Source organism: Erinaceus europaeus, chromosome 6 (assembly GCF_950295315.1).
Source record: "Erinaceus europaeus chromosome 6, mEriEur2.1, whole genome shotgun sequence".
Lineage (NCBI taxonomy): Eukaryota > Metazoa > Chordata > Mammalia > Eulipotyphla > Erinaceidae > Erinaceus > Erinaceus europaeus.
Window position 1 is genome coordinate 5743853 of NC_080167.1, and position 22750 is coordinate 5766602.

A 22750-nucleotide genomic window follows, 5' to 3' on the forward strand; every position below is an offset into this window, starting at 1 on the left:
AGTGCACGTGCGCAGTGTCACTGCTAGTGGCCCATTACTTCTCAATGTTGGGCACCAGAGAGAAGAGAGACCACAGCACCATTCCACTGTCCAGAGCCCTCCCCACCCTGCGCTGTCCATGGTGCTGGGCCTTGAGCCCAGGACAGGCGCTCTCCCTGGTGAGCTGTCCCCCAGCCCTGATGCTGAACCTTGATAAGATATCTTGATATCTGCTTATTTAAGATATCTTGATATCTTAAATAAGCAGCATGTGGGGATCCTGCCAGCACCCCAAGCTGTGTTCCCTCACCCCAGCCTGGAGACTTCGGGCTGATATTTCGGCACCAGGGTGTGGAACCAGAAGGAGCAGAGGCTTGGGGTTAAGGTGAAACCCAGGCTCTGACACCTTCCCTCTGATTCAGCAGAGCAAGAATGGTGCAGGTATGTGTGTGTGTGCCCGCCTGCACCCCCCTCCCCCGCAGTCTCCTGAGACCCTGGCCCACCTCAGCCTTCTTCTACATGCCCAACCACATCCAGGGGTCATAGAAACAAGCAAAAAGTTTCCAGAATATTCCATATTTACTAAAAGTTAAATAAATGTACAGGCTCAGCCTTAGCTGGCAGTGAGCTGCAGGGGGGACTAGTTCTTGCCTGGCCCTGCCTCCCTCCCTCAGGGGCCCGTTCCCCCAGCTCCTGGGCACCTGTCCTGTCTGTACATGTGGCTTCTCCAGGTCCCCGCCGCTTCTCCCCAACACCAGGGAAGGGTCTCCAGAGCCTCAGAAGCAGGAGTTGCCACAGAGGCCTGGCTGTGGCCCCGGCACAGTGACGAGGCTCCCGTAGGCTGAAGGGCAGCTTCACACACACACACACAGGGACTTTGCAGGACAGGCAAGGTGGCAGGCGGCAGGCGGGCACAAGTAGGCGTGACGCAGAGGGCAGTGAATGTCCTGGGAGGTGTGGGTGTCTCCAGATGAGGGGAGCCATGAACCTGCAGGACTTGCCTGTCAGCTGGGTTCCCCTGAGGCTTGGGCCTGTGGACCCCAAGTCCTGGCACAGAGCAGCGGCTGAGGAAATGTTCCATGTGGAGGTGGCAGGCAGGTGCCGGCCAGAATGGAGTGGCCTGATGAGGTCGTGGAGGACCCCAGAGACCAGCCTGATCCAGAGCCTCTCTGGGAGTCACAGCTACACTCGTACATGTCCCAGAGGTTTCTGCCGGGTGCTGGGTCCAGAGCCTGCCCCAGGGGACATGGCCAACCCTGAGCAGTGGGGACAGCACCTCCTGGCTCTCTGTCCCTTCAAGTGACAGAAGCTGGCAGGGCAGGGTGGGGACTGCAGGATGGCTTTCCAGGGCTGGGAGCCACAGCCCACTGGCAGCCAGGTGGTGTCCTCCCCCCCCCCCCCCCCCCCAGGCAGACACCGGGGTTACTGGGAGGAAGAGGCCATCTGCGTGGAGATGAAGGTCTCAATGACACTGTGGCTGGACGGCAGTAGGTGGCTATGGCCGTTGGTGGAGTCAGAGCTCTGGTACAGCACCAGGCTGCTGGAGGACACTGCAGAGGGAAGGACAGTGCTGGCCGCCCATGCCCTCCTGGCCTCACTCCTGCCAGGCCTGAAGGGCGCACCTGCTGAGCCCCGTATCAGACCTGCCCCTCCATTCAGACGAGCCAGGCCAGGCTCGGCTTCCCTAGGCAGACAGCGGGGTGTCAGATGAGAGCATCACTCTTTTAGGCACCCTGGCGGCAGCCCACACTCCCATCTGAGCAGTGCTGTCGTGGGGCTCTGTTCATGGCATCACACCGACTCAGCTAACTGTCGATGTCATAGTTTTCAATATGTCACCAGACGACTGCTCAGCTCTGGCTTATGGTGTTGTGGGGGAACTGAACCTGGGGCCTGGGAGCCTTCTCCCCCGCCTTCTTTCCCAGTGCTGCAAATATCTGACTGCCCTTTCCCTCTTGATTTCTCTCTGTCGCTATTCAAACAATAAAAATACAAACTATATTAAAAAAAATGACTAGAAAGAACTCCAGAGCATCACTCTTGCATCTGCAATGCCAGGAGTCAAACTCCAGTGCCATTTTTCTTACTCGACATATTCAGAAAGAGAAAGAAGTCAAAGCACCACTCTGCCCTCTGGAGCTTGGTACTGCCCGTGGTGCTCCCCTGGGCTGCCAGAGGTTGGACCTGGGGTCTCATACACAGTCAAGTGTACACGCCATCTGCTGAGACGTCTCCCAGCCTCCACCAGTGACTTGAAGTAAAGGAGTTTTCCCACCAGTTGAAGTTTTAAGAACGAAAACAGCTCTCCGAGAGGAAGAGGAATTATGCCTGTGATTTCAGCATTGAAACGATTCCTTAAATAACACCTTTTCCTATTGTCTCAGGAGAAAGTTGAGTGATTCTGGTGGATAAGAGGATGGGCTGACTTTATTAGACTTGGGTTCAAGACCTCCACCTAGCAAGGACCTGGACAGACTCCTCCCTTCCCCAGGGCAGTGCTGTCATGCCTCTGGCTACAGGACAGAGAAGGATTAGGCCTCGAGCCAAACCAACACACCCGTGAGTCCGGCCCACAGAGCGGCTTGGTACCCTGCAGCCTGCTCTTTCTCCTCAGGCAAGTGAGGCCACGTGAGTGCTACTACCCTGCGTGCAGGGAGTTGTAAGCTGCCCCTACCCCTGTAGTCCCTCACCCCTCTCCACAGTAGGGGCACAGGGTGCCTCCAGGGCCCACCCCTCTCCCGCTCAGGGCCTCTTACCGCTGGGGCTGGCGCTGAGCCTGTGTGGCTGCAGGTGTTGGATGCCGCCCGGGTCCTGATTCGGGATGTGGATGGTGGTGGCCTGGGACACCGGCGTGGGAAGCCCGGACTCGCTGGAGGCCTCCGCCTCAGAGGTGAAGACCTGGCGGGACGGAGCAGCTTCCTGAGCCCCTCACAGGGCGCGCTTGGGGCGGGACCCCCGGGCACAGGGCAGCCTGGGCCTTACCTGCTTGGGCGTGAGGCTGGCCAGCGCGCCCAGGTTGGAGGTGTCTGCGATGAGCATGGTCTGCGGAAGCAGCCCCGTGTGGGTGTACTGGGCCACCTCGGGCTTGTGGCTATAGAGGGCTGGCGGGGAGAGACGGACTTGAAGCTGAGCCAGCTCCCAGGGCTGCTCGGCCTGGCCTGGGGGAAACCAGGAACCCAAACGCAGCCCCTCCTGACACCCCAGGTGTGAAGGGAAGTGGGAGACGCAGGAGCTGTAGTGTCTGCAGCCCAGACAGGCAGCGAGAGCTGACCGACGGCACCTTCTACCCCCCCCACACACACACACACATTTTCATAGACACTGGCTGCATAGCATCTCATACTCAAGTCAAACAGCCAGCAGCCCAGGAGAAGGCTCAGCAAGCAGAGTGTACGCCTCACGTTCACAACACCCTGGGTGCGATTCTCCACATCGTATGAGATATATAATGATGACAACCTCCCGTGTGCACACAAACACACACAGCCAAACAGAGAGATGTGCAGGTTCTCAGTCTTCCCTTTGCAGCGGGGCTGCAGAGATAGCTCACTGGGGAGGGTGCACACCTCATTGGCACTACAAATCCACTGCTCCCGGTGGCTGTTCTATCCTTTTTTTTTTTTCCTTTTATTTGACAGGACAGTGAGAAACTGAGAGGAGTGGGGGAAGTAGAGAGGGAAAGAGAAAGAGACTTGCCTATCTTCTCTTGTGAAGCATCCCCACTGCAGGTGGGGAGCTGGGGCTCGAACCCAGGTCCGTGTGCATGGTAATGTGTGAGCTTAACCACATGCGCCACCTACACGCCCCCTCTATTCCTCTAAAAATGGGAAGAAAAGGGTTGGGGAGACAGCATAATGGTTCTGCAAAAGACTTTTTCTTGCCTGAAGTTCAAAGTTCAATCCCCTGCACCACCATAAGCCAAAGCTGAGTAGTGCTTTGGTGGCTTGTGTACTCTCTCTTTCTCTGTGTCATAAAGTAGATAAAATATGGGCAGTAACACAGCAGGTTAAGCACATGTGGTACAAAGCACAAGGACCAGCAGAAGGATCCCAGTTCGAGCCCCCGGCTCCCCACCTGCAGGGGGGTTCGCTTCACAGGCAATGAAGCAGGTCTGCAGGTGTCTATCTTTCTCTCCCCCTCTGTCTTCCCCTCCTCTCTCCATTTCTCTCTGTCCTAGCCAATAACGGCGACATCAACAATAACAATAATAACCACAACAAGGGCAACAAAAGGGGGGGGGGAATGGCCTCCAGGAGCAGTAGATTCATGGTGCAGGCACTGAACCCCAGCAATAACCCTGGAGGCAAAAATAAATAAATATATTTTTTTTATTTTATTTATTCCCTTTTGTTGCCCTTGTTGTTTTATTGTTGTAGTTATTATTGATGTCGTTGTTGTTGGATAGGACAGAGAGAAATGGAGAGAGGAGGGGAAGACAGAGAGGGGGAGAGAAAGACAGACACCTGTGAAGGGACCTGCCTGCAGGTGGGGAGCCAGGGGCTCCAACCGGGATCCTGACGCCGGTCCTTGAGCTTAGCGCCACCTGCGCTTAACCCGCTGCGCTACAGCCCGACTCCCATTTTTTTTTTTTAAGGGAAGGAAGGAAGATGAAGCCAAATTCTTGAAAAAGCAGAGAGTCCTTGGGCTGCCGCAAGTGCTGGGAGCCGGCGAGGTAGGCCCTGAACCTGCGAGTGTCTAGTGTGCCCCGTGGAAGCCCCCACGAGCTCCTGCCGCGTATGGCATGGAGTGTAGTTACCCTCCTCGACGCCTCTCTCTCCTTTTAACCCTGTGCCCAGGAGTGAGCTTCAGGCGTTGTGCACACACAGCACCGCACAAGTGTTTTAATTCTGTACTTAAGAGGAAGAGACAGATGGAGGCGGGGGATCACCACAGTACCCCTGCACCGTCCATGGAGCTCCTGGTGCTGCTGGGTGCTGCCCGGACTTGAACTCAGAGTCTCACACAGCAAGCTGTGCGCTCTGAGAAACTGAATTCTGAAATACACCGGACCCCGAGCACGGGCGAGTCCGGAGTAACCCAGTGGGCTCTCTGTTCACACTGGCAGGCACGCACAGCCGCACGGGGCACATACCCTGACACCCTGCCATCACTAAAGCACCACACACACCGACCCCCCATACTGCCAGGCACCCCCTCCCCCGTGCTGTCTCCCCCAGTGGGGACTCACCGTGAGGGCTCTGCAGCTGGGCCATGGTGGCCATGAAGGGACTCTGGGTGACATGGCTCTGCACAGGGGACATGAGTGGCTGCTGGTAGGAGGGGTGCAGCGGCTGCGAGAACTGCACTGGCTGCAGTGTGGTCAGACTGCTGCCCATGCTATTGATGACGGGAACGCTCTGCGCCTGCGTGGTCGCCAGGCCTGGGGGAGGGGCAAGGGTCGGAGTCAGCCGGGCCACCTCGGGGCTCAGCCGGACCCATGGGGGCCCACCCCTCCTCCCCACAGAGGCCAGGAGCTGGGGGACAGGCCAGGCTGTCAGGAGCCTGCTCAGGACCTACTGCTGACTTGCCTGACCTTGACAAATGACCCCCCTGTGGGTGTCAGACTAGGTTCCCTGGAGCTGGGGGTCCACAGCACTGCAGAGGCCCTGTTGCTGAGCTCGTGGTTCCCTTCTCCTAGAGGTCCTCTCTGTCCTGTGTATACTGAGCTTCTGCAGAGAGTAGTTCCTGTGGAAAGTCTTTCTGAGCTTAAAAAAAAAAAAAAGCCTAAAACTTAGATTAGAAATTTCAACTCCCCCCTTTATATATACATATATATTTTTAATTGATTTATTATTATTGGATAGAGACAGCCAGAAATTGAGAGGGGAAGAGGAGATAGACAGAGAGACACTTGCAGCCCTGCTTCACCACTTATGAAGCCTCCCCGCCTGCAGGTGGGGACCAGGGGCTTGAACCCGGGTCCTTGCGCACTGTGATGTGTGCGCTTAACCAGGTGCACCATCACCTGCCCCCCCCAACTCCCCTTTTCTTTGTCTCATAAATATTTTCTTTTTTTTTTTTCCTCCAGGGTTATTGCTGGGGCTCTATAAATCCACTGCTCCTGGAGGCTATTTCTCCCCTTTTATTGTCCTTGTTTATCGTTGCTGTTGTTATTATTGTTGTTGATGTTGCTGTCATTGTTGGATAGGACAGAGAGAAATGGAGAGAGGAGGGGAAGACAGAGTGGGAGAAAAAGACAGACTCCTGCAGACCTGCTTCAACACCTGTAAAGTGACCCACCCTCCTGCAAGTGGGGAGCCGGGGGTTCGAACCAGGATCCTTACACCGGCCCTTGTGCTTTGTGCCATGTGCGCTTAACCCGCTGCGCCACCGCCCAGCACCCAAACATTTTATTTTCTAAGGTACTATGTAATTTATGGATTGTGAATAACAATAAAATGTCTGGATGGATGGGTGGATGGGTGGGTGGATGGAGTTTAGTGCAACTGGGGTTTGCATCTGTTTGGTTCTGTGTGTGTCACAGAGCATGATGCCTGCACAAGGTAGTCATGCTCGACGCAGAAATGCAGAAGCTAATTAATTCATGAGTCCTGCGGCTCTTCCAGCTCCTGAACTCTGAGTCTCATGAGCCCCCCACTCAGGCCCCCCATCTCCAGCAGCTTACCAATGACCAGTGTGGAGGCGCCCGTGTTGGTGAAGGTGGGGCCCAGGGAGGCAGGCTCACCCGGCCCAATGGCCATCACCCCGGGCAGCGAGGCCATGATGAGATTCTGGGGCTGTTGGTTGAGGCCTGGGGACGTCTGCTCCAGGCTGTGCAGGGCTGTCAGTGTGCTGACAGGGGGCAGAGGGCCCCCGGTTGCTGAGACCTTGGAGGGGAAGCCAAGCTGAGTGAGAACAGAGCCCAGGACATGTATCACCGGGGAGCATTCTGGAATCTCCTGTACCAGGGAAGGTGGGGTTGGCAGGGTCTCGCCTTGGTGGGGGACACTCACCAGCTTGGCTTCTGTGCTCAGCAGGCTGTGACTGGGCTCCAGGCCTGTGGGAGACACTTGGTGCAGGGAGGCAGACACTGTCACCAGGGGGCCCCCACTGCCGGAGGGTCCATCTGCTCCCTCGCTGGTTGTGGGCTGTCCATAGCGCACACCTGCGGGGGGGGGGGGGGGGGCGCAGAGTCCAGCCTCAGTACCCAACTTCCGCACCCTCCCTCTCCTCCATCCCCACCCCCATCACTCCTGACTACTTTCTTCATGCAGACAACAACTTGTCTTGAGAGTCTACTTCCTGCCAGCCCCCACTGGCTGTCTGCAGTGCCTCAAAAGCAAGAGCTGAACCTTACTAGCTCTGGGGCCCCAGTTCTGGGGCTTTCCCCAGCATCCTGACAGCTTAGTCAAAGACTACTGAGCCAGACTGAGCCACAACACCTCGGAGAACTGAGCTGAATCATTCATTAATTGAATGATACCGAAATCCGCCTGAGCTGAATCTGAAATGACTCAAATTTGATTGAACGGAATTGAGCGGAATTGAATCAAACTGAGTTGAACGAGAGGGAACTTCGTAGGAGACCGTGAAGCCCCCTGACATATTTAGTTAAACCAAGCTGATGGAACGGGAATAGGAGCAGATGAAACTATGCCACATTTCAACGAACCAGACTGGACTGCCCTGAGTTGAGCAGAACTGAATTGAATGAGGTTGAACGGCAGTGAGTTGAGTGACTGAGTCGGCTGGAAGTGGAATGGATGAGTTGGGATGAAATAGCCCGGATCGAGTTAAGTGGGTTGTGTGGGATGGACAGGGTGGAGAGAAGAGAAGAGTAGAGGTGTGGACACAGGAATGTAATTGCAGTTGGAGGGGCGGGGTGGTGACGCCCCCGGTTGAGCGCACATGCTACAATGCGCAAGGACCCAAGTTCAAGTCCCTCGTCCCCACCTGCAGGGGGAAGCTTCACAAGTGGTGAAGCGGGACTGCTGGTGTCTCTCTGTCTCTCTCCCTCTCTATCTCCCCTTCCTCTCAATTTCTGACTGTTTCTATTCAGTAAATAAATAAATAAGATAATAATAATAGTCACTGCAGTTGGACAGAATGCTAGAGAACCAAACAAATGCTGAGAGTTTGAGCTTCCTGCTGTTGCTGGAGCCCTGCTTCCTGACACACCACTCCAAGGGCACTGCCCCCCGGGCACTCACCGTGGACCTTGCCAGGAGAGAGAGCGGGTGGAGCAAGGCCCGGGGAGCTGTGTCCAGGCAGCGCCGAGCCCGGGCCTGGTCCAGGTGGGGGCCCGCTGTACGTGTCCATGGCCAGCTTGTGCCGGAAGGCCTCCTCCTTGCGCCGATTGGCAAACCAGTTGTAGACCCGCACCTCTGTCACCAGGTTGGAGCCCAGCCCCTGAGCCTGCGATGGCGACACGCCCCTCTGGATGCACTCGGCCCTGCAGAGGGGCCAGGTCAGGGGACTCAGAAACCCTCAGGGGGGTGGGGGTAGGGCGAGGCCGGCAGGTCTGGGTCCCAACCCCACTTCTGCTCTATGGCCCTGAGCTGGCAGCCTAGCCTCTCTACCTCGCCCTTGTCAATGTTTTGTAGAAGATTTACTCCATCGAGAGTTTCACAGGCGACACAGAGAAGCCAGAGCACCACAATATCAATGTGCCGTGCTGGGCATCTAGGGCGTGACAGTTCACTCCTCTGCCAGTTGAGCTATTTCCCCAGCTGCTGCTCATTTACTTTCAGTTAATTTATTGTAAAATTAATTTATCATCTTTCCATTGCCACCGGGGTCATCACCAGGACATGGTGCCAGCACGATAGGCCCAACACTCCCAGCAGCCTTTTTTTTTTTCTTCTTTACTTTTCTTTTTGTTAGAGACAGAAATTGAGAGGGAAAGGGGAGATTGGGAGAGAGAGAGAGAGAGAAACACCTGCAATACTGCTTCAATGCTTATGAAGCTCCCCCCACTGCAGATGGGGACCAGGGGCTTGAACTCAGGTCCTTCCACATAGCAATACACGCACTCTACCAGATGTGCCACTGCCTGTCCCCAATTTGCTATATATTTTTTGCAGCACATGTGAGATTTCACTGCTCCTGGACTCTTTTCAGAACAGAGAGACAGAGCAAGGGAGAGACAACAGCACCAGAGCTTTCCCTAGTGCTTTGTACTCCCATGTGGCGCCAGGGCTCTAACCTGGGCTACACACATGGCAGACCATGTTCCCTACCAGGTGAGGAATCTTCCAGCCCCCCCATCTCTCTCTCTCTCTCTCTTTATCAGGACTGGAACTACCCCAGCTCCCAAAGGAAATTTTTCCCTTTAATTTCTCAGAGAGATTGGGTGCGATGGGGGAGCAAGAAAGTGCTCATAGAAGGAGAGACACCACAGAGCCACTCCGCCCACTGTTCCCGAAGATTCCCCGACGCTGCGCATGGAGTCCCTAGCTCCCGTGTGCTGGGGGCTCCGACCAGGGTCCTCGAGCCTTGGCAGGTATGTGCTCAGCCTGATGAACTGCCACCCCTGGGCTCCTTCTGATGGTTTTTTTTGTGTGTTTTTGTTTTTTGTATTTTGTTTTTGCCTCCAGGGTTATCACTGGAGTTCGTTGCTGGCACTACGAATCCACTACTCCCGGATGCTATTTTTTCCATTTTATTGGATAGGACAGAGAGAAATTGAGAGAGAAGGGGGAGGGAGAGAGAGAGAGACACCTGCAGCTCTGCTTTGCCACTTGTGAAGGTTTCCTGCTGCAGGTGGGGAGGGGGGCTCGAATCCGGATCCTTGGCAGGTCCTTACACTGTGTACTGTGTGCACTAAACTGGGTGCACTCCCAGCCCACACCCCTCCATTCTTTTTATTCACAAAGTGAGCAAAATAGTCAAGAACTGTAGGGAGTCCAGCGGTAGCACAGCGGGTTAAGTGTAGGTGGCGTGAAGCGCAAGGACCGGCGTAAAGATCCTGGTTCGAGTCCCCGACTTCCCACCTGCAGGGGAGTCGCTTCACATGTAGTGAAGCAGGTCGCAGGTGTCTGTCTTTCTCTCACCTCTCTGTCTTCCCCTCCTCTCTGTCCTATCCAACAATGACGACATCGATCACAACAACAATAACTAAAACAATAAGGGCAACAAAAGGGAAAATAAATAAAAAGAAAAAAAGAAAAAAAGTGACATGAGTGTTTGCTGCAGGGCTGCTTTGGGGGAGGGGGTGTGGGCGCTGCATGGCAGCTGACAACTCCTGGACCCACAGGAGGAATCTCAGGGATGGTGCCCTCCCCTCCCCTGCCCTGCTCTGCCTGCACCAGGCCACCCTGCCGGCCACTCTACCTGTTACACTCCTCCACCAGCGCCTCCCGCTCCTCCTTGCTGGGGTTCTTCTGCCTCTCATAGGCCTGGAACAGAATCTGCTGGGAGGCCGGGCCCCACTTGAAACGGTTCCTCCGTCCCTTCTTGGTGGGAAGCTCATCGCCCGTGGGTTCTTCCACCAGCCCACCCTGGCCTGCATGGGTGAACTCTGCAGATGGAGAGAGGCGTGAACGGGCCACCGACCGCCCCCAAACCTCCTGACTCTCCTCGCTCCCACATCACCTGTTTTGCCTTCTCAGGCGATAGGCCGCACAAGTTTACAGCAAGAACTTAGAACCCTCTGTTACTTTTTTTTCCCCCTTTTTGTTGCCCTTGTTTTTTTTTTATTGTTGTTGTAGTTATTATTGTTGTCGTCGTTGTTGGATAGGACAGAGAGAAATGGAGAGAGGAGGAGAAGACAGAGAGGGGGAGAGAAAGACAGACACCTGCAGACCTGCTTCACCGCCTGTGAAGCGACTCCCCTGCAGGTGGGGAGCCGGGGGCTCCAACCGGGATCTTTCCACCGGTCCTTGCGCTTGATGCACCTCCGTTACTTTCTTAACAGGCATCACAAATCAGCCACGGCCCTGCTGAGCCCGGCTCTAGCCCTCCTTAATAGCAGGAAAAGCATGGACACACTCAGCATCCCATTTCGCAGGGCAGGGAGGTCATTTGTCCAGGGTGGCACATGGGAGCAAAACTTGAACCACAATTCCTGAGTAGACTTAGAGCCATTTCCACTTTGCATTCTGGGATATCAGGCAGCTTCAGAATATAGAAGACCAATCGCAGTGTAGGCGTGTCTGTTTGTAGTAACTCATGTTTGAAAAAGGACTTCTAGTGAGTGTGTAGGCTTTTTATTTTTTAACTCTCCTGTTAATTAGGGATTTATATGGCTGCAAATTGATAGGTGTGTACATAAACACCATTTCCACCACCAAAAGACTGTGTCCCGTCCCCTCTCCCCTCCCCCCATGAAGCTGAACATTTTTTTAACTCACACAAAGCAATAAGGAAAATGAGAAAAGTAGGTAACCTCCTTAAATAGACATTTCTCAAAGTGTCCCAATAGCCACCTATTTTTAGATGACTTATTTATGAAACAGAGAGAGGGGGGATGAGAGAAAAAGGTGTAGAGAACCAGAGCATCACTCTGACCACATGCTTGTGGAGATCAAACTCAGGACCACATGCCTAGGGCCCAACACTATCCACTATGCCACCTCCCAGGCAGCATGTCCTCGTAACCACATAAAAAGACACTCAAAGCAGGCAGATGCTGTGCTTGGTTCCAATGTGCAAGGACCCAGTTGAAGCCCTAGTGGCCTCCTGTAAGGGCAAAACTTCATGACCGATGAAGCTGTGTTGCAAGTGGCTCTGCACCCCACCCCACCCCACCCTCCACACACACATACACACACTCTTCCCCTTCCCACTCAATTTATCTCTGTCTCTAGCCAATAAATAATTTAAATTTAAAATAAAAAGATATTCAGCACAGTGGTCCGGGAGATGGCACAGTGGATGAAGTGCTGGACTCTGAAGCATGAAGTCCTGAGTTCAGTCCCTGGCAGCACATGTACTGATGATGAAGAGTGATGTCTGGCTCTTTCTCTCCTATCTTTCTCATTAATAAATATTTTTAAAGCAGGGAATAGGTCGGGCGGTAGCGCAGTGAGTTAAATGCACATGGCATGAAGTGCAAGGACCAGCGTTAAGGATTCCAGTTCGAGCCCCCGGCTCCCCATCTGCAGGGGAGTCGCTTCACAGGTGGTGAAGCAGGTCTGCAGGTGTCTGTCTTTCTCTCCCCCTCTCTGTCTTCCCCTCCTCTCCCCATTTCTCTCTGTCCTATCCAACAGCAACATCATCAATGGCACCAATAACAACAACAAGGGCAACAAAAAAAAAAGAGGGGGGGAATGGCCTCCAGGAGCAGTGGATTTGTTGTGCAGGAACCGAGCCCCAGTGATAACCCTGGAGGCAAAAAAAAAAAAAAAAAAGATATTCAACACAAGAAAGTGCAGTACAGTATCAGAGCATAACCTCCATGGCTGAAATGAAAAAAAGATGGACATCATCAAGCATTGACAAAGATGGAGAGCACCTGGAATGTTCAAACACTGTGGGTGGGATTGCAGGCAGATCACTGTTTGACTCGAATACCTGACTCAACAATTCCACACCAAACAGCAGAATCTCACACAAAAATTGCAAGAAGAAAGGATCAGGGCATCGTGCCCTACACAAGGGGACAGTCACACTCAGTGATGAACGCAGCCCATTTATAATGCCATGACACCAGCCAGATGGATCTCACAAACGTGACACTGAATGAAAGAAGACATTGTGGGACTGCTGGATTTGATTCATACAAGCTTCAAAAATAGCCACAACTCGTCTGTGGACTAGCCGAGAATGGCGATCAATCTTGCTGAGTGGGGAGAGTCTCAGGACCTGGTAATGGTGGTTGCATGGTTTTTTTATTTTTCTGAAGAGCCCAGGATTTATACATGCTCCTAGTTATCTTTTTTTTTTTTTTTTTTTCCTATCTTTTGTATTAGAACACTGCTCAGCTCTGGATGATAGCGATGTTAGGGATGTTTGAACCTGGGACCTCTGAGCCTCAGGCATGAAAATCTTTTTTGCATAAAAAAGCATAAAAAAAAACATAAAAGCAGGTCTGCAGGTGTCTGTCTTTCTCTCCCCCTCTCTGTCTTCCCCTCCTCTCTCCATTTCTCTCTGTCCTGTCCAACAACGACATCAACAATGGTAACAATAACAACAACAAGGGCAACAAAAAAAGGAGGGGGGAATGGCCTCCAGGAGCAGATTTTTTGTGCTATCTTTCCCACCCCTAAAGAACTTTTTCACTCCTTTAGTTTCAGATAGAGAGGAAGAAAAGAGACACCACAGCATCGCTCTACCCTCCACGGAGTTCCCCTGTGCTGCCCTCTTTGGTGCTTCCATTCCAGGCCCGGCCTTGAACCCAACGCCTCAAGCAGAGGAAGGACGATGTTCTACCCCCCTGAGCCATCTCTTGGCCCCAGTTCACCCATGAACTAAAACCTGCTCCCCGCTCCCAGAGCCCCATGAGCTTAGAATGGCAGCTAGAAACCCGCTGGCTTCCTCCCAGCTCCCATCCACAGGGTGGCGGCTCTCCCAGCCCTCCCTCGAGCTGCAGTGGTCAGGGGCCCCGCCGAGGAGGACAGGTCATTGTTACTTACGCTGGGCCACCTCTCGCTGCTTGCGGACGTACCAGGTGTACAGCGCGGCTCGCTTCTGCGTCTTCATGGGGGTGCCTTTGTTGAGGTGCTGGGACAGGTGGGATTGGTTGAGGCCCGTGGTGTCCACCACCTCCCGCTGGGGGATGTTGTGCTGCTGCAGGTAAGATTTGACCATCTTGGCCACACGCCATGGGTCCTCCCTGAGAGGAGGGAGGACAGGGCCTGTGAGTGGGGTGCAGGCGGGGCCCGAGGCCCAGGTGTCTGGGAGCAGAGACCATGGGTTCGAGGACTCAGATGAAAGGACTCGTGCCAAGACCTGGGGACATGGAGACATGGGCCTGAAGACTTGGAGATTAGAAACGTGGACACAGGTCTCCACCAGACACGTGGGCAGTGCTGCAGACAGGAACTGGCTCCCACTGCCTGTTGTGCCAGCCACAGTGGGGAGAGGTCCTCCCTCAGGCTGCCTGGAAAGTGCCTCCCTTTAGGCTACGTGGAAATGCAGCATGTGGCTGTGTGTGATCCTCTGTGGGGGCTGCTGAGGGCTTTTGGGGCAGGAACTGTCTGGGTCTCAGCCCCCAAATAGGCCTGACACAGAAGGTGCCCTTGAATGTGGGCATTAACAGCAGATGGATAGATGGGTGGATGGATGGGTGGATAGATGGGTGGATAGATGGATGGACAGATGATGGGAGGAAAGTGAGTCTAAGAAACAATAGAAGATGTAGTCTGGGAGGTGGTGCAGTGGATAAAGCATTGGACTCTCAAGCAGGAGGTCCTGAGTTCAGTCCCTGGCAGCACATGTACCAAAGTGATGTCTGGTTCTTTCTCTTTCTTCTCCTATCTTTCTCTTTATTTATTTTTTAATTTCTTTATTGGGGAATTAATGTTTTACATTCAACAGTAAATACAATAGTTTGTACATGCATAACATTTCCCAGTTTTCCATATAACAATACAACCCCCACTAGGTCCTCTGTCATCCTTCTTGGATCTGTATTCTCCCCACCCACCCACCCCAGAGTCTTTTACTTTGGTGCAATACACCAACTCCAGTTCAGGTTCTACTTCTGTTTTCTTTTCTGATCTTGTTTTTCAACTTCTGCCTGAGAGTGAGATCATCCCATATTCATCTTTCTGTTTCTGATTTATTTCACTTAACATGAATTTTTCAAGGTCCATCCAAGATCAGCTGAAAACTGTGAAGTCACCATTTTTTATAGCTGAGTAGTATTACATTGTGTATCTAGACCACAACTTGCTCAGCCAGTCACTCATCTGTTGTTGGACACCTGGGTTGCTTCCAGGTTTTGGCTATGACAAATTGTGCTGCCAAGAACATATGTGTACACAGATCTTTTTGGATGGGTGTGTTGGGTTCCTTAGGATCTATCTTTCTCTTTAATAAATAAATAAAATATTTAAGGAAAAGAAACAAGAGAAGCATTTCCTTTTTTTTTTTTTTTTTTTTTTTTGCCACCAGGGTTATGCTGGGGCTCGAGTGCCTGCAATACCAATCCACCGCTACCAGCGGCCATTTTTCTCTCCTTACTTCCTTCCTTCCTTCCTTCCTTCCTTCCTTCCCTCTCTCTCTCTCTCTCTCTCTCTCTCTTTCTCTTCTAGTTTTATTTGGCAGGATAGAGAGAAATTGAGAAGGGAGGGGAGATAGAGAGAGGGAGAGAAGGATAGACACTTGCAGACCTGCTTCACCACTCATGAAGCGTTCTCCCTACAGGTGGGGAGCTGGGGCTTGAACCCAGGTCCTTGTGCATGCTGGTATGGGCACTTAACTGGGAGCACTACCACCTGGTCCTGAGAAACATTTCCTAGCGGGGAGCCGTAGAGGCTGATTATTTATGTCTGATTTCTTGTCCAACATCCCAGAACCAAACCAGTAGAATATAGCTCTCGCAGGGGATTCAGTTCTAGAACAGCCAGAGGAAAACCCCCAAGGTCACAGCAGCTCCTGGAAATCTCGAAGCTTCTTTCTTCCTTCCTTTCTTCGCCTCCAGGGTTATCACTGAGGAAGCCATTTTGCCTTCTTTTTTTCTTTTATTAAGTATTTTTTTATTTATTCCCTTTTGTTGCCCTTATTATTTTATTGTCGTAGTCGTTGTTGGATAGGACAGAGAGAAATGGAGAGAGGAAGGGAAGACGGGAGAGAGAAAGACAGACACCTGCAGACTTGCTTCACCCCTTGCGAAGTGACCTACCTACAGGTGGGGAGCCGGGGGCTCTAACTAGGATTCTTATGCCGGTCCTTGCGCTTCCTCCCGACTCCCTTTCTTTTTTTCTTATTACATGATAGGACAGAGAGAAGTTGAGAGAGGAGGAGGAAATAGGAAGAGAGAAAGCGACAGCTGCAGCCCTGCTTTACCGCTCATGAAGAGTCCCCCCCCCCCCCCACTGCAGGTGAGGTCTGGAAACTCAAATCCACATCCTTGTGTGTGGCGACGTGTATGCTCAACCAGGTGTGCCACTGCCCGGCCCTCTCTCCTCATTTCTACATGTGATTGAAGTGAAGGAAGGAAAATAAGAGACAGTAAGCAGCTGCAGAAACTCACAGAAACCACACACGTTTTTCCCAGCAGCAAAAAGTAAACAAATCATGACTGAGCCCCCAATTGGCTCTGTGTGTAGAGCACGCACTGTGTGTGCCATGCGCGAGGCCCTGGATTCAAGCCCCAGCACCACATGGGAACATCATGGCCGGCAGCAGAGGAAGCTCTGCGGAGGGTGGATGAGTGCTGTGGTTCTTTTCTCCTCTCGTCCTTTCTCCGTTTCTCTCAGAAACAGAATTTTTAGAAACCAGGACAGGAACGTGACTCAGAGATATAACAAACACACACCCCTCCCCCCCCCCCCCGGGCCTGCTCCCCAGCACAGCACAGACACCTCGCAACAGAGTATGGGCACAGCCTGATGCCGTAACATGCACCCCAACATACTGTATTACACCGGTGCTGTGCGCGCAGAACAGCACTGAAAACGGCACTGTGCGGGGCCAGGCGGTAGCGCAGCGGGTTATGGGCACATGGCACGTAGCGCAAGGACCGGCGTAAAGATCTTGGTTCCACCTACAGGGGTGTCGTTTCCCAAGCAGTGAAGCAGGTTTGCGGGTGTCTGTCTTTCTCTCCCCTTCTCTACCTCCCCCTTCCCTCTCGATTTCTCTCTGTCCTATCTAGTAACAATGACAGCAGTGACAACAACACTAATAATAACAAGAGTAACTAAAGGGGGAAAAAATAGCCTCCAGGAGCAGCGGATTCGTAGTGAAGGCACCGAGCGAGCCCCAGTGATAACCCTGAAGGCAAAAGGAAAAAAAAAAAGAAAAAAGAAAGAGAAAGAAAGAAAGAAAGAAAAGAAAAGAAAAGAAAAGAAAAAACTGCACTGTGCCAGCCAGCCAGCTCACCTGGGCGGAGGCCTGCTCTAAGGCAAGGACCACCCAGGCTTGAGTCTCCAGCATGGCACATGGGAGTCTCACGGCACCAGGGGAAGCGTCAAGGTGTCTGGCTCCCCCTCACTGTGTGTCCTTCTGTCTCTCTACCCTCCTCTCCACATCATGTCTGTATTTTTCAGAAAGAAGTGACTGTGTGCATTCCAGGAGTCAGAGACAATAACAGCAATGAGAAAAGGGAATCAGAAAAACAAAGAGCCAGCAAGCCTCTAACGTCACTTCCCCCTTCTTATCAGTGGGCTCCAGAGACACAGCAGGAGGGAGGCAGGGACAGATAAACTGACAGCAGTGGCACAGCCCCCCCCCCCCCCCCCCCCCGTGCTAAGGTGATGATGGGGGAGGAGGGGGTGTGGAAGTTCCCTGGCCTGGGTGCTCTCGCTAAAGCCCCTGTGCTCTGAATCTCCAAGTGGCCAGGGGAGGGGTACCGCCGAAGCCCATTCCACAGGTGGGGAAACTGAGGCCAAGAAAAGCAAGCCTGCCTGCCTGCCTGCCTGAGGGCTTCCTCTGGGACTCAAGAGCTCCGCACATTGTTGGGACCCCTGTCCCCCTCAGCGCCCTCCCCCCGTCTCTGCCCTCTCTGGCTGAGTGGAGAGCAGGGGACTGTGAAGAAAAGACAGTGCAAAGTCCAGCCCAGGGCTCCAGCAAACATGCTTATCTGATCAGGGACTGGGCTGCCCTGGCCTCCCTCCTCCCCCATCCTCTGGGCAGTCCTCCCTCCCTCCTCCTTCCTCAAGAGAGTCAGCTTGTCCTCCTCACCTGGGCCACTCCTGGGCTCCAACTAAAGTCCTCTGAGCCCACGTGTCCCTCTGTCTATCTCTCACTGCACGTCTCTCTGTCACTCCCAATTTCTGTGTCCCCACGGTTCGCTCCCTCTCTCTCGCCACCCACACACACCACACACAGTCTCCAAGGAAACCTTTTATTTTTTTCTCCCCTAGAGCAATTCCCCCAATTCGGAGCTCGGGCCAGGCCTCCAGCACCCCTGCTTCAACTTCCCTGAGTTTGGGTTCGAGTCCCATCCCCAGCCTGGTGCCTGTGTGGTCCTGCATGCCCCACTCCCCATGCTCCTCACCACGCCTGTGGAGCTTTGGGTTAGCAAGACTGTGTGGGTTTCAGACGGAGGAAACCCCCACATAGGCCTGGCATTTGGCTAGTGCTCTGTGCACGCTGGCTGTCAGCACCAGGGCAGACCCTGTGATTCCTGGCCCCAGCCCACCCCCCACCCTGCCTCCTGCCATCTGGAGCGTCACAGCTCTGGGCCTTCTGCTCCTGGGTCCGAGGGCCTTTACTGGGAGGCCAAGTCCCTCAGGCCACTCCTCTGGGGGGCTCAGGGAGAATGAGTCCTGGGGTCACTTTGGATCCCGGCTCCACCACGGCACCTCTGTGTGATCCTGGGAGCTGTTTAGCCTCTGTGCCTCAGTTTCCACAGCTGTGATGGGTGAGTACTGCCCTCCAGGCCGTACCGAAGCCTCTGTGGCCTCTCCAAGCTTGGGTACTGAGCACCAAGGACAGAGCACCTATGGATATGGACCAGTGATGACACTGAGCCTTGAGGGTGACGGGGAAGAGGTATGTGTGTGGGGGGGTTGTCACACATCAGGGATGAGCCGCTGCTCTCAGAGGCAGAATGCAGCTCCAGGGACCAGGCAAAGGCCAGACTCCTGCCAGAGCCCCCGAGTCCCCACCCACTACCCCACTCTGCAGGTGAGTGTCTGTGCATCCTCAGGGGGCATCTGCACTCGGGAGAGAGTTAGAGCTGGACAGAGCTGGATTCAGACCCAGACAGTCTGCCCTCGGTCAGAGACAACAGGAGAGAGACTTTACATGGGGCAGTCAGCCAGGGCCTTCTTGGAGGTGGCATTTAAGCCCAAGAAAAAGAAGGTACAAAGGTCCTGAGGTGGGAATGACTGTACTCATCATCCAGGTGGGGATACTGAGGCACAGAGACTTGGTCAGGTCACACAGTAAGCTGAGGGTGGAGGACTGGGGGGGGGGTGAAGGGGAGGAGAGGGTTGACCCCAAGCTTAGCCACTTGACCCCTGGAGCCCACTGTCCCTACCTCCTTGGAAAGTGACATCCACTCCCAAGTCCTGCCTCTACAACACCTTCCGGGCCTCAACCTCCCCTTCCAAGCAGGGTTCACACCCACCCACCCTTCGGACCTCCTTCAGGCACCCCCAAGCTAGAAACCCCACTTTTTCCCCTTTGGGGCGTTCTCAGGTCCCTTTTGTTAGCTGAACAATAAGTAACCCAGGTAGTTAGTTATAAACTCCGCAGGAACAAGGAGCTGGTTGATAATTTATAGCAACATCTCAAATTTAAATGGAAAGTAAATAGCGTGCTGTTAGCATTAAAGAAACCCACGGGCGGGCGTCACTGCAGCCTCCTCTCTGCCCAAGCCAACCAGCCGCGCTCTCCCAGTCCTTCTCTGCCGGCCCGGCCCCTGTCCCCTCTGCCCTGGGTCCCTCTCCATCTCTCCCCTCCTGGCCCCCCTCTCTCCCTCTGCTTCCAGGTTGCCGCTGGTCCTCAGGGAGCACTCTGACCTCTGCACTCTGCACCCCTTCTGCCCCCAAGGTGCTGTGGATCAAGCCTCCCCCACACCCCAGCATCCAGCATCCCACCACAAGGATCTGATGGAGGCACCCCAGTCAGCCAGGTAAGAGAGGTCGGGGCACCCCCTGGTGCCCCTCCCACCAAAGCCCCGTCCAGAGGCTCTGCGCCCCACCCTGCAGTGCTGGGCAGCTTGGCCACGCTCCTCCCCCGAAGCCTACAGCCCTTTGCCCTCCACTTCCTGCCGAGTCAGGGGGCCCTGCCCCCCCCCCCCGCCCGCCAGGCCCTCACCCCTCTGGGCCTGGCAGACCCAAGGGCTCCCCATGGTGGGGCCCAGCCCTCCCCAGCCCAGCTGGGCCAGGACCTTGGACAGAATAGGTGTCCCTGCAGGATGATATGGGGCTCCTTCTCAGTCCCCCAGTAACCCCCTGAGGCCCTGGTGGTTAGTGAGGAGCCCCAACTGGGTGACCTTGGCCAAGCACCCCCTCTCTGGGCCTCAGTTTCCTTCTCTGTGAAAGCAGAGATGCCAGGGCTTCCTCCCAGGGTTCACCTCCACATCCCCCGAAAGTTGATAAGGGCAACCTGGGGCGAGGGGCACAGAGTCCTAAGGGGACCAGCCCTGGACACCCCCCCACCCCCCACCAGCCACACTCCACACCCCAGCTGACCCAGGTCTCCCCAGGCCACCAGCCCTACAAGTTAATGATCACAGACCTTATCAGAGCCTTTTGCTCTTTATAAATTTATAAAACAAAAGAGAAATAATAACGCCCGTGGGTAATTAGTAACCAGGTCAGTTTGGCTGAGGAGAGGGGAGGCATCAGCTGGGACCCACCCAGTTCTCTGGGACTTGGGGAGCCAGCCAGAGCCCAGGGGGTACAAAGAGCCAGAGTCTGGGGGGCACAGGCAGCGGCAGCAGGGGACCCTCTAATGGCACCTGCTGCCTCAGTGGAAAGGGGCACCCTACTGCCACCCCTCCCCAGCTCCATCTCCCTCAGGTAAGAAAGGCCTTGACTTTTGTGAAGCCCTGGAACACCCAGAAAGGACCCCCCAAACCCTAGCCTGGGTCCCCTTCTTCTGCGGGGCTTCCTCCTCTGGCCAGAGTTTCCCGTGAGCTGAGGGGTTGCTTAGCAGATATGGGGAGGTAGGGGTCCCGAGGGAGAAGAAATCCCCCCTCCCCCGGCTCCCCAGGTGTTGGATTGGGGGGCTGTCTGTGTCTTCCGTTTTGGAGTTTCCCCAGGGTACGTGCTTCCCAAGTGCTGAGCAGAAAGCCTTGGCTTCTGGGGGGCCAAGGGGGTGCAGATGGCAGGACTGGGGTGGGTGTCTAGAAGCTCCAACCTCCCAGCTACTCCCCCCCCCCCAAGTTCGCGGGACACCAGGGCCCTTAGCGACAGCCACACTGCAGGCCCAGGCTGAGGGGTGGCGGGAAGCTAGGGCACCCCGGTTGGCGGGAGGACAAGGGGTCGGGGGTGTGGGGGCTTACTGCAGCAGGGTCTCCACCACGGCCTTCTGGTGGGCTGCCTCCTCGGGGCTGAGGTTCTCCAGCTCCTTGAGGATGGGTGGCGCAAAGTCCTCACCATCGTCGTCCGTCTCCTCCTCGGAGCCCCGCGGCTCCCCCAGCCCGTTGGGCAGCTCGGCCGGCTCCCCCTTGTCCAGGTGGCCGTCGGCCCCCAGCAGGCAGGGCCCCGGCTCACCCAACGCCTGGATCAGCGCCTCCTTGCTCAGGCCCGACTCCAGCAGGGCGCCCAGGAGCTCCGCCTGCAGCTGGCTCAGCCTGGCCACCATGGCTGCCCGCGCCCACCTGTGCCCAGGCCACCTCCTAGCACCCACGCCCCCCCAAGCCCACGAGCCGAGCCCTGTGGGCACCCCCAGCCCCCAACCCTGGCCCCAGCAGGCCAGTGAATCAGGCCCCTGGCCGCTCTGTTTACATTGGAGCCGGGGAAATTCTCCCAGGTTCACATTTATCCGTGTGCTTAGCAAGGGGACTGAACTTTGGACTTCAGCCTCAGTGCGCGGGCCTCGCAGTGGTGGTGGTGGTGGCGGTGGCGGTGGCGGTGGCGGTGGCGGTGGCGGCACCCAGGGACGGAGCCCCGGCCTCAAGGGCTGGCAGGCAGAGTGGGGGGGGGATGGCAGGGGCCCAGGGAGCCAGACACTGCTGGGGGTCTCACCCCTGCCATCCCACGGGGGGCCCAAACTGAGGGAAGAGAGCAGAGTGCTCCCTGCAGAACAGAGGGAGCAGAGAGCTGCTCTGGGTGGGCTCGCTGTCCCCCAGGAAGGGCTCGTCACATCCCCCTGGGGGCTCAGCCCAACACCAGCCACCCCCGACCCCCCAAAAAACCGAGGTGACTTAAGTCTGCCGTGTGTTGGGTCTGGTGCATCCTTAACTCCTCAGATCCCCCAACAGCTCTGAAAAGGTACAGGGTGTGCCCCCTTTTACAGAAGGGAGACAGAGCACCTTGTCTGAAGCCACACAGCTGACCAGGGACTGAGCACGGGGCCAGGCCAGGGAGACACCTGCCCGGGCAGCAGGTTTAAGAGGCACCAAACTCCTGACAGTCGAGTCTGTGTTCAGACAGTCTGTCAGAGCGCAAAGCTGAAGCGGAGTCCAAGGACTGGTGAGCAGGGGTCCGAACGTGCACAGCACAGAGGGGCTTATTCATAAGAGCGGAGAAAGGAGGCGGTGACGTCCTCCAGCCGGCATGAGGACAGAGACAACAGCCTGTCTCTCCCGTGGCTGTGTGTGACGGGGGGGTGGGTGGGGTGGGGTGGGGGTTGGTTGGGGCCTTGACATCTGGGCGTACTTGAACTTGTGAGCCAGGGAAGGGACGGGGGAGCAGGGAGACAAGCACAGAGGACCACGGGGCAAGTGCATCCACTCATAGGGAGCATCAGAAGGCAAGTCCAGACAGACAGACAGACAGACTAGTAGACTGTGAAATGAGGACCAGAGCACCTCTGGGGCTGGGAGGGTTGGGATGGGTTTCCTCTGAGGATGAAGCAAATGTCCTCAGGTTATTGGGAAATGTCACACAACGCCCAGAATATTAAAGAAAATGCTGAGCTGGGCACATTGGGTTTTTGTTTGTTTGTTTGTTTTTTGCCACCAGGGTTGTTACTGGGTCTTAGTGTCTGCACTACAGATTCACTGCTCCCTGTGGCCTTTTTTTTCCCCCCTTTTTCTTTCTCTTTTTTCCCCCTTTCTATTTTTATTTGACAGGACAGAGAGAAATTGAGGGGGGGATAGAGAGAG

At 54.9% G+C, this 22750-nt stretch overlaps 2 protein-coding genes and 1 long non-coding RNA gene across 3 annotated transcripts in view; 1 reads left to right on the forward strand and 2 right to left on the reverse strand.

Annotated features, from left to right (window-relative positions):
- ACADS (acyl-CoA dehydrogenase short chain) overlaps nucleotides 1-22750 on the reverse strand; it is a 379518-nt gene that overhangs the window by 204999 nt on the left and 151769 nt on the right. The window lies entirely within an intron of this gene.
- On the reverse strand, nucleotides 535-21308 carry HNF1A (HNF1 homeobox A). Its single transcript, XM_007525263.3, has 10 exons — nucleotides 20984-21308; nucleotides 13494-13693; nucleotides 10252-10438; nucleotides 8130-8371; nucleotides 6933-7084; nucleotides 6605-6806; nucleotides 5168-5359; nucleotides 2962-3080; nucleotides 2736-2877; nucleotides 535-1529 (listed from the first exon to the last, which is right to left on the reverse strand). Exons 1-10 carry the CDS (start codon nucleotides 21283-21285, stop codon nucleotides 1402-1404), a joined length of 1866 nt encoding a protein of 621 aa, XP_007525325.1. The 5' UTR covers nucleotides 21286-21308; the 3' UTR covers nucleotides 535-1401.
- Nucleotides 19394-22566, forward strand: LOC132539074 (uncharacterized). Its single transcript, XR_009550374.1, has 2 exons — nucleotides 19394-19606; nucleotides 22073-22566. It is a non-coding gene; the product is annotated as an uncharacterized LOC132539074 (long non-coding RNA).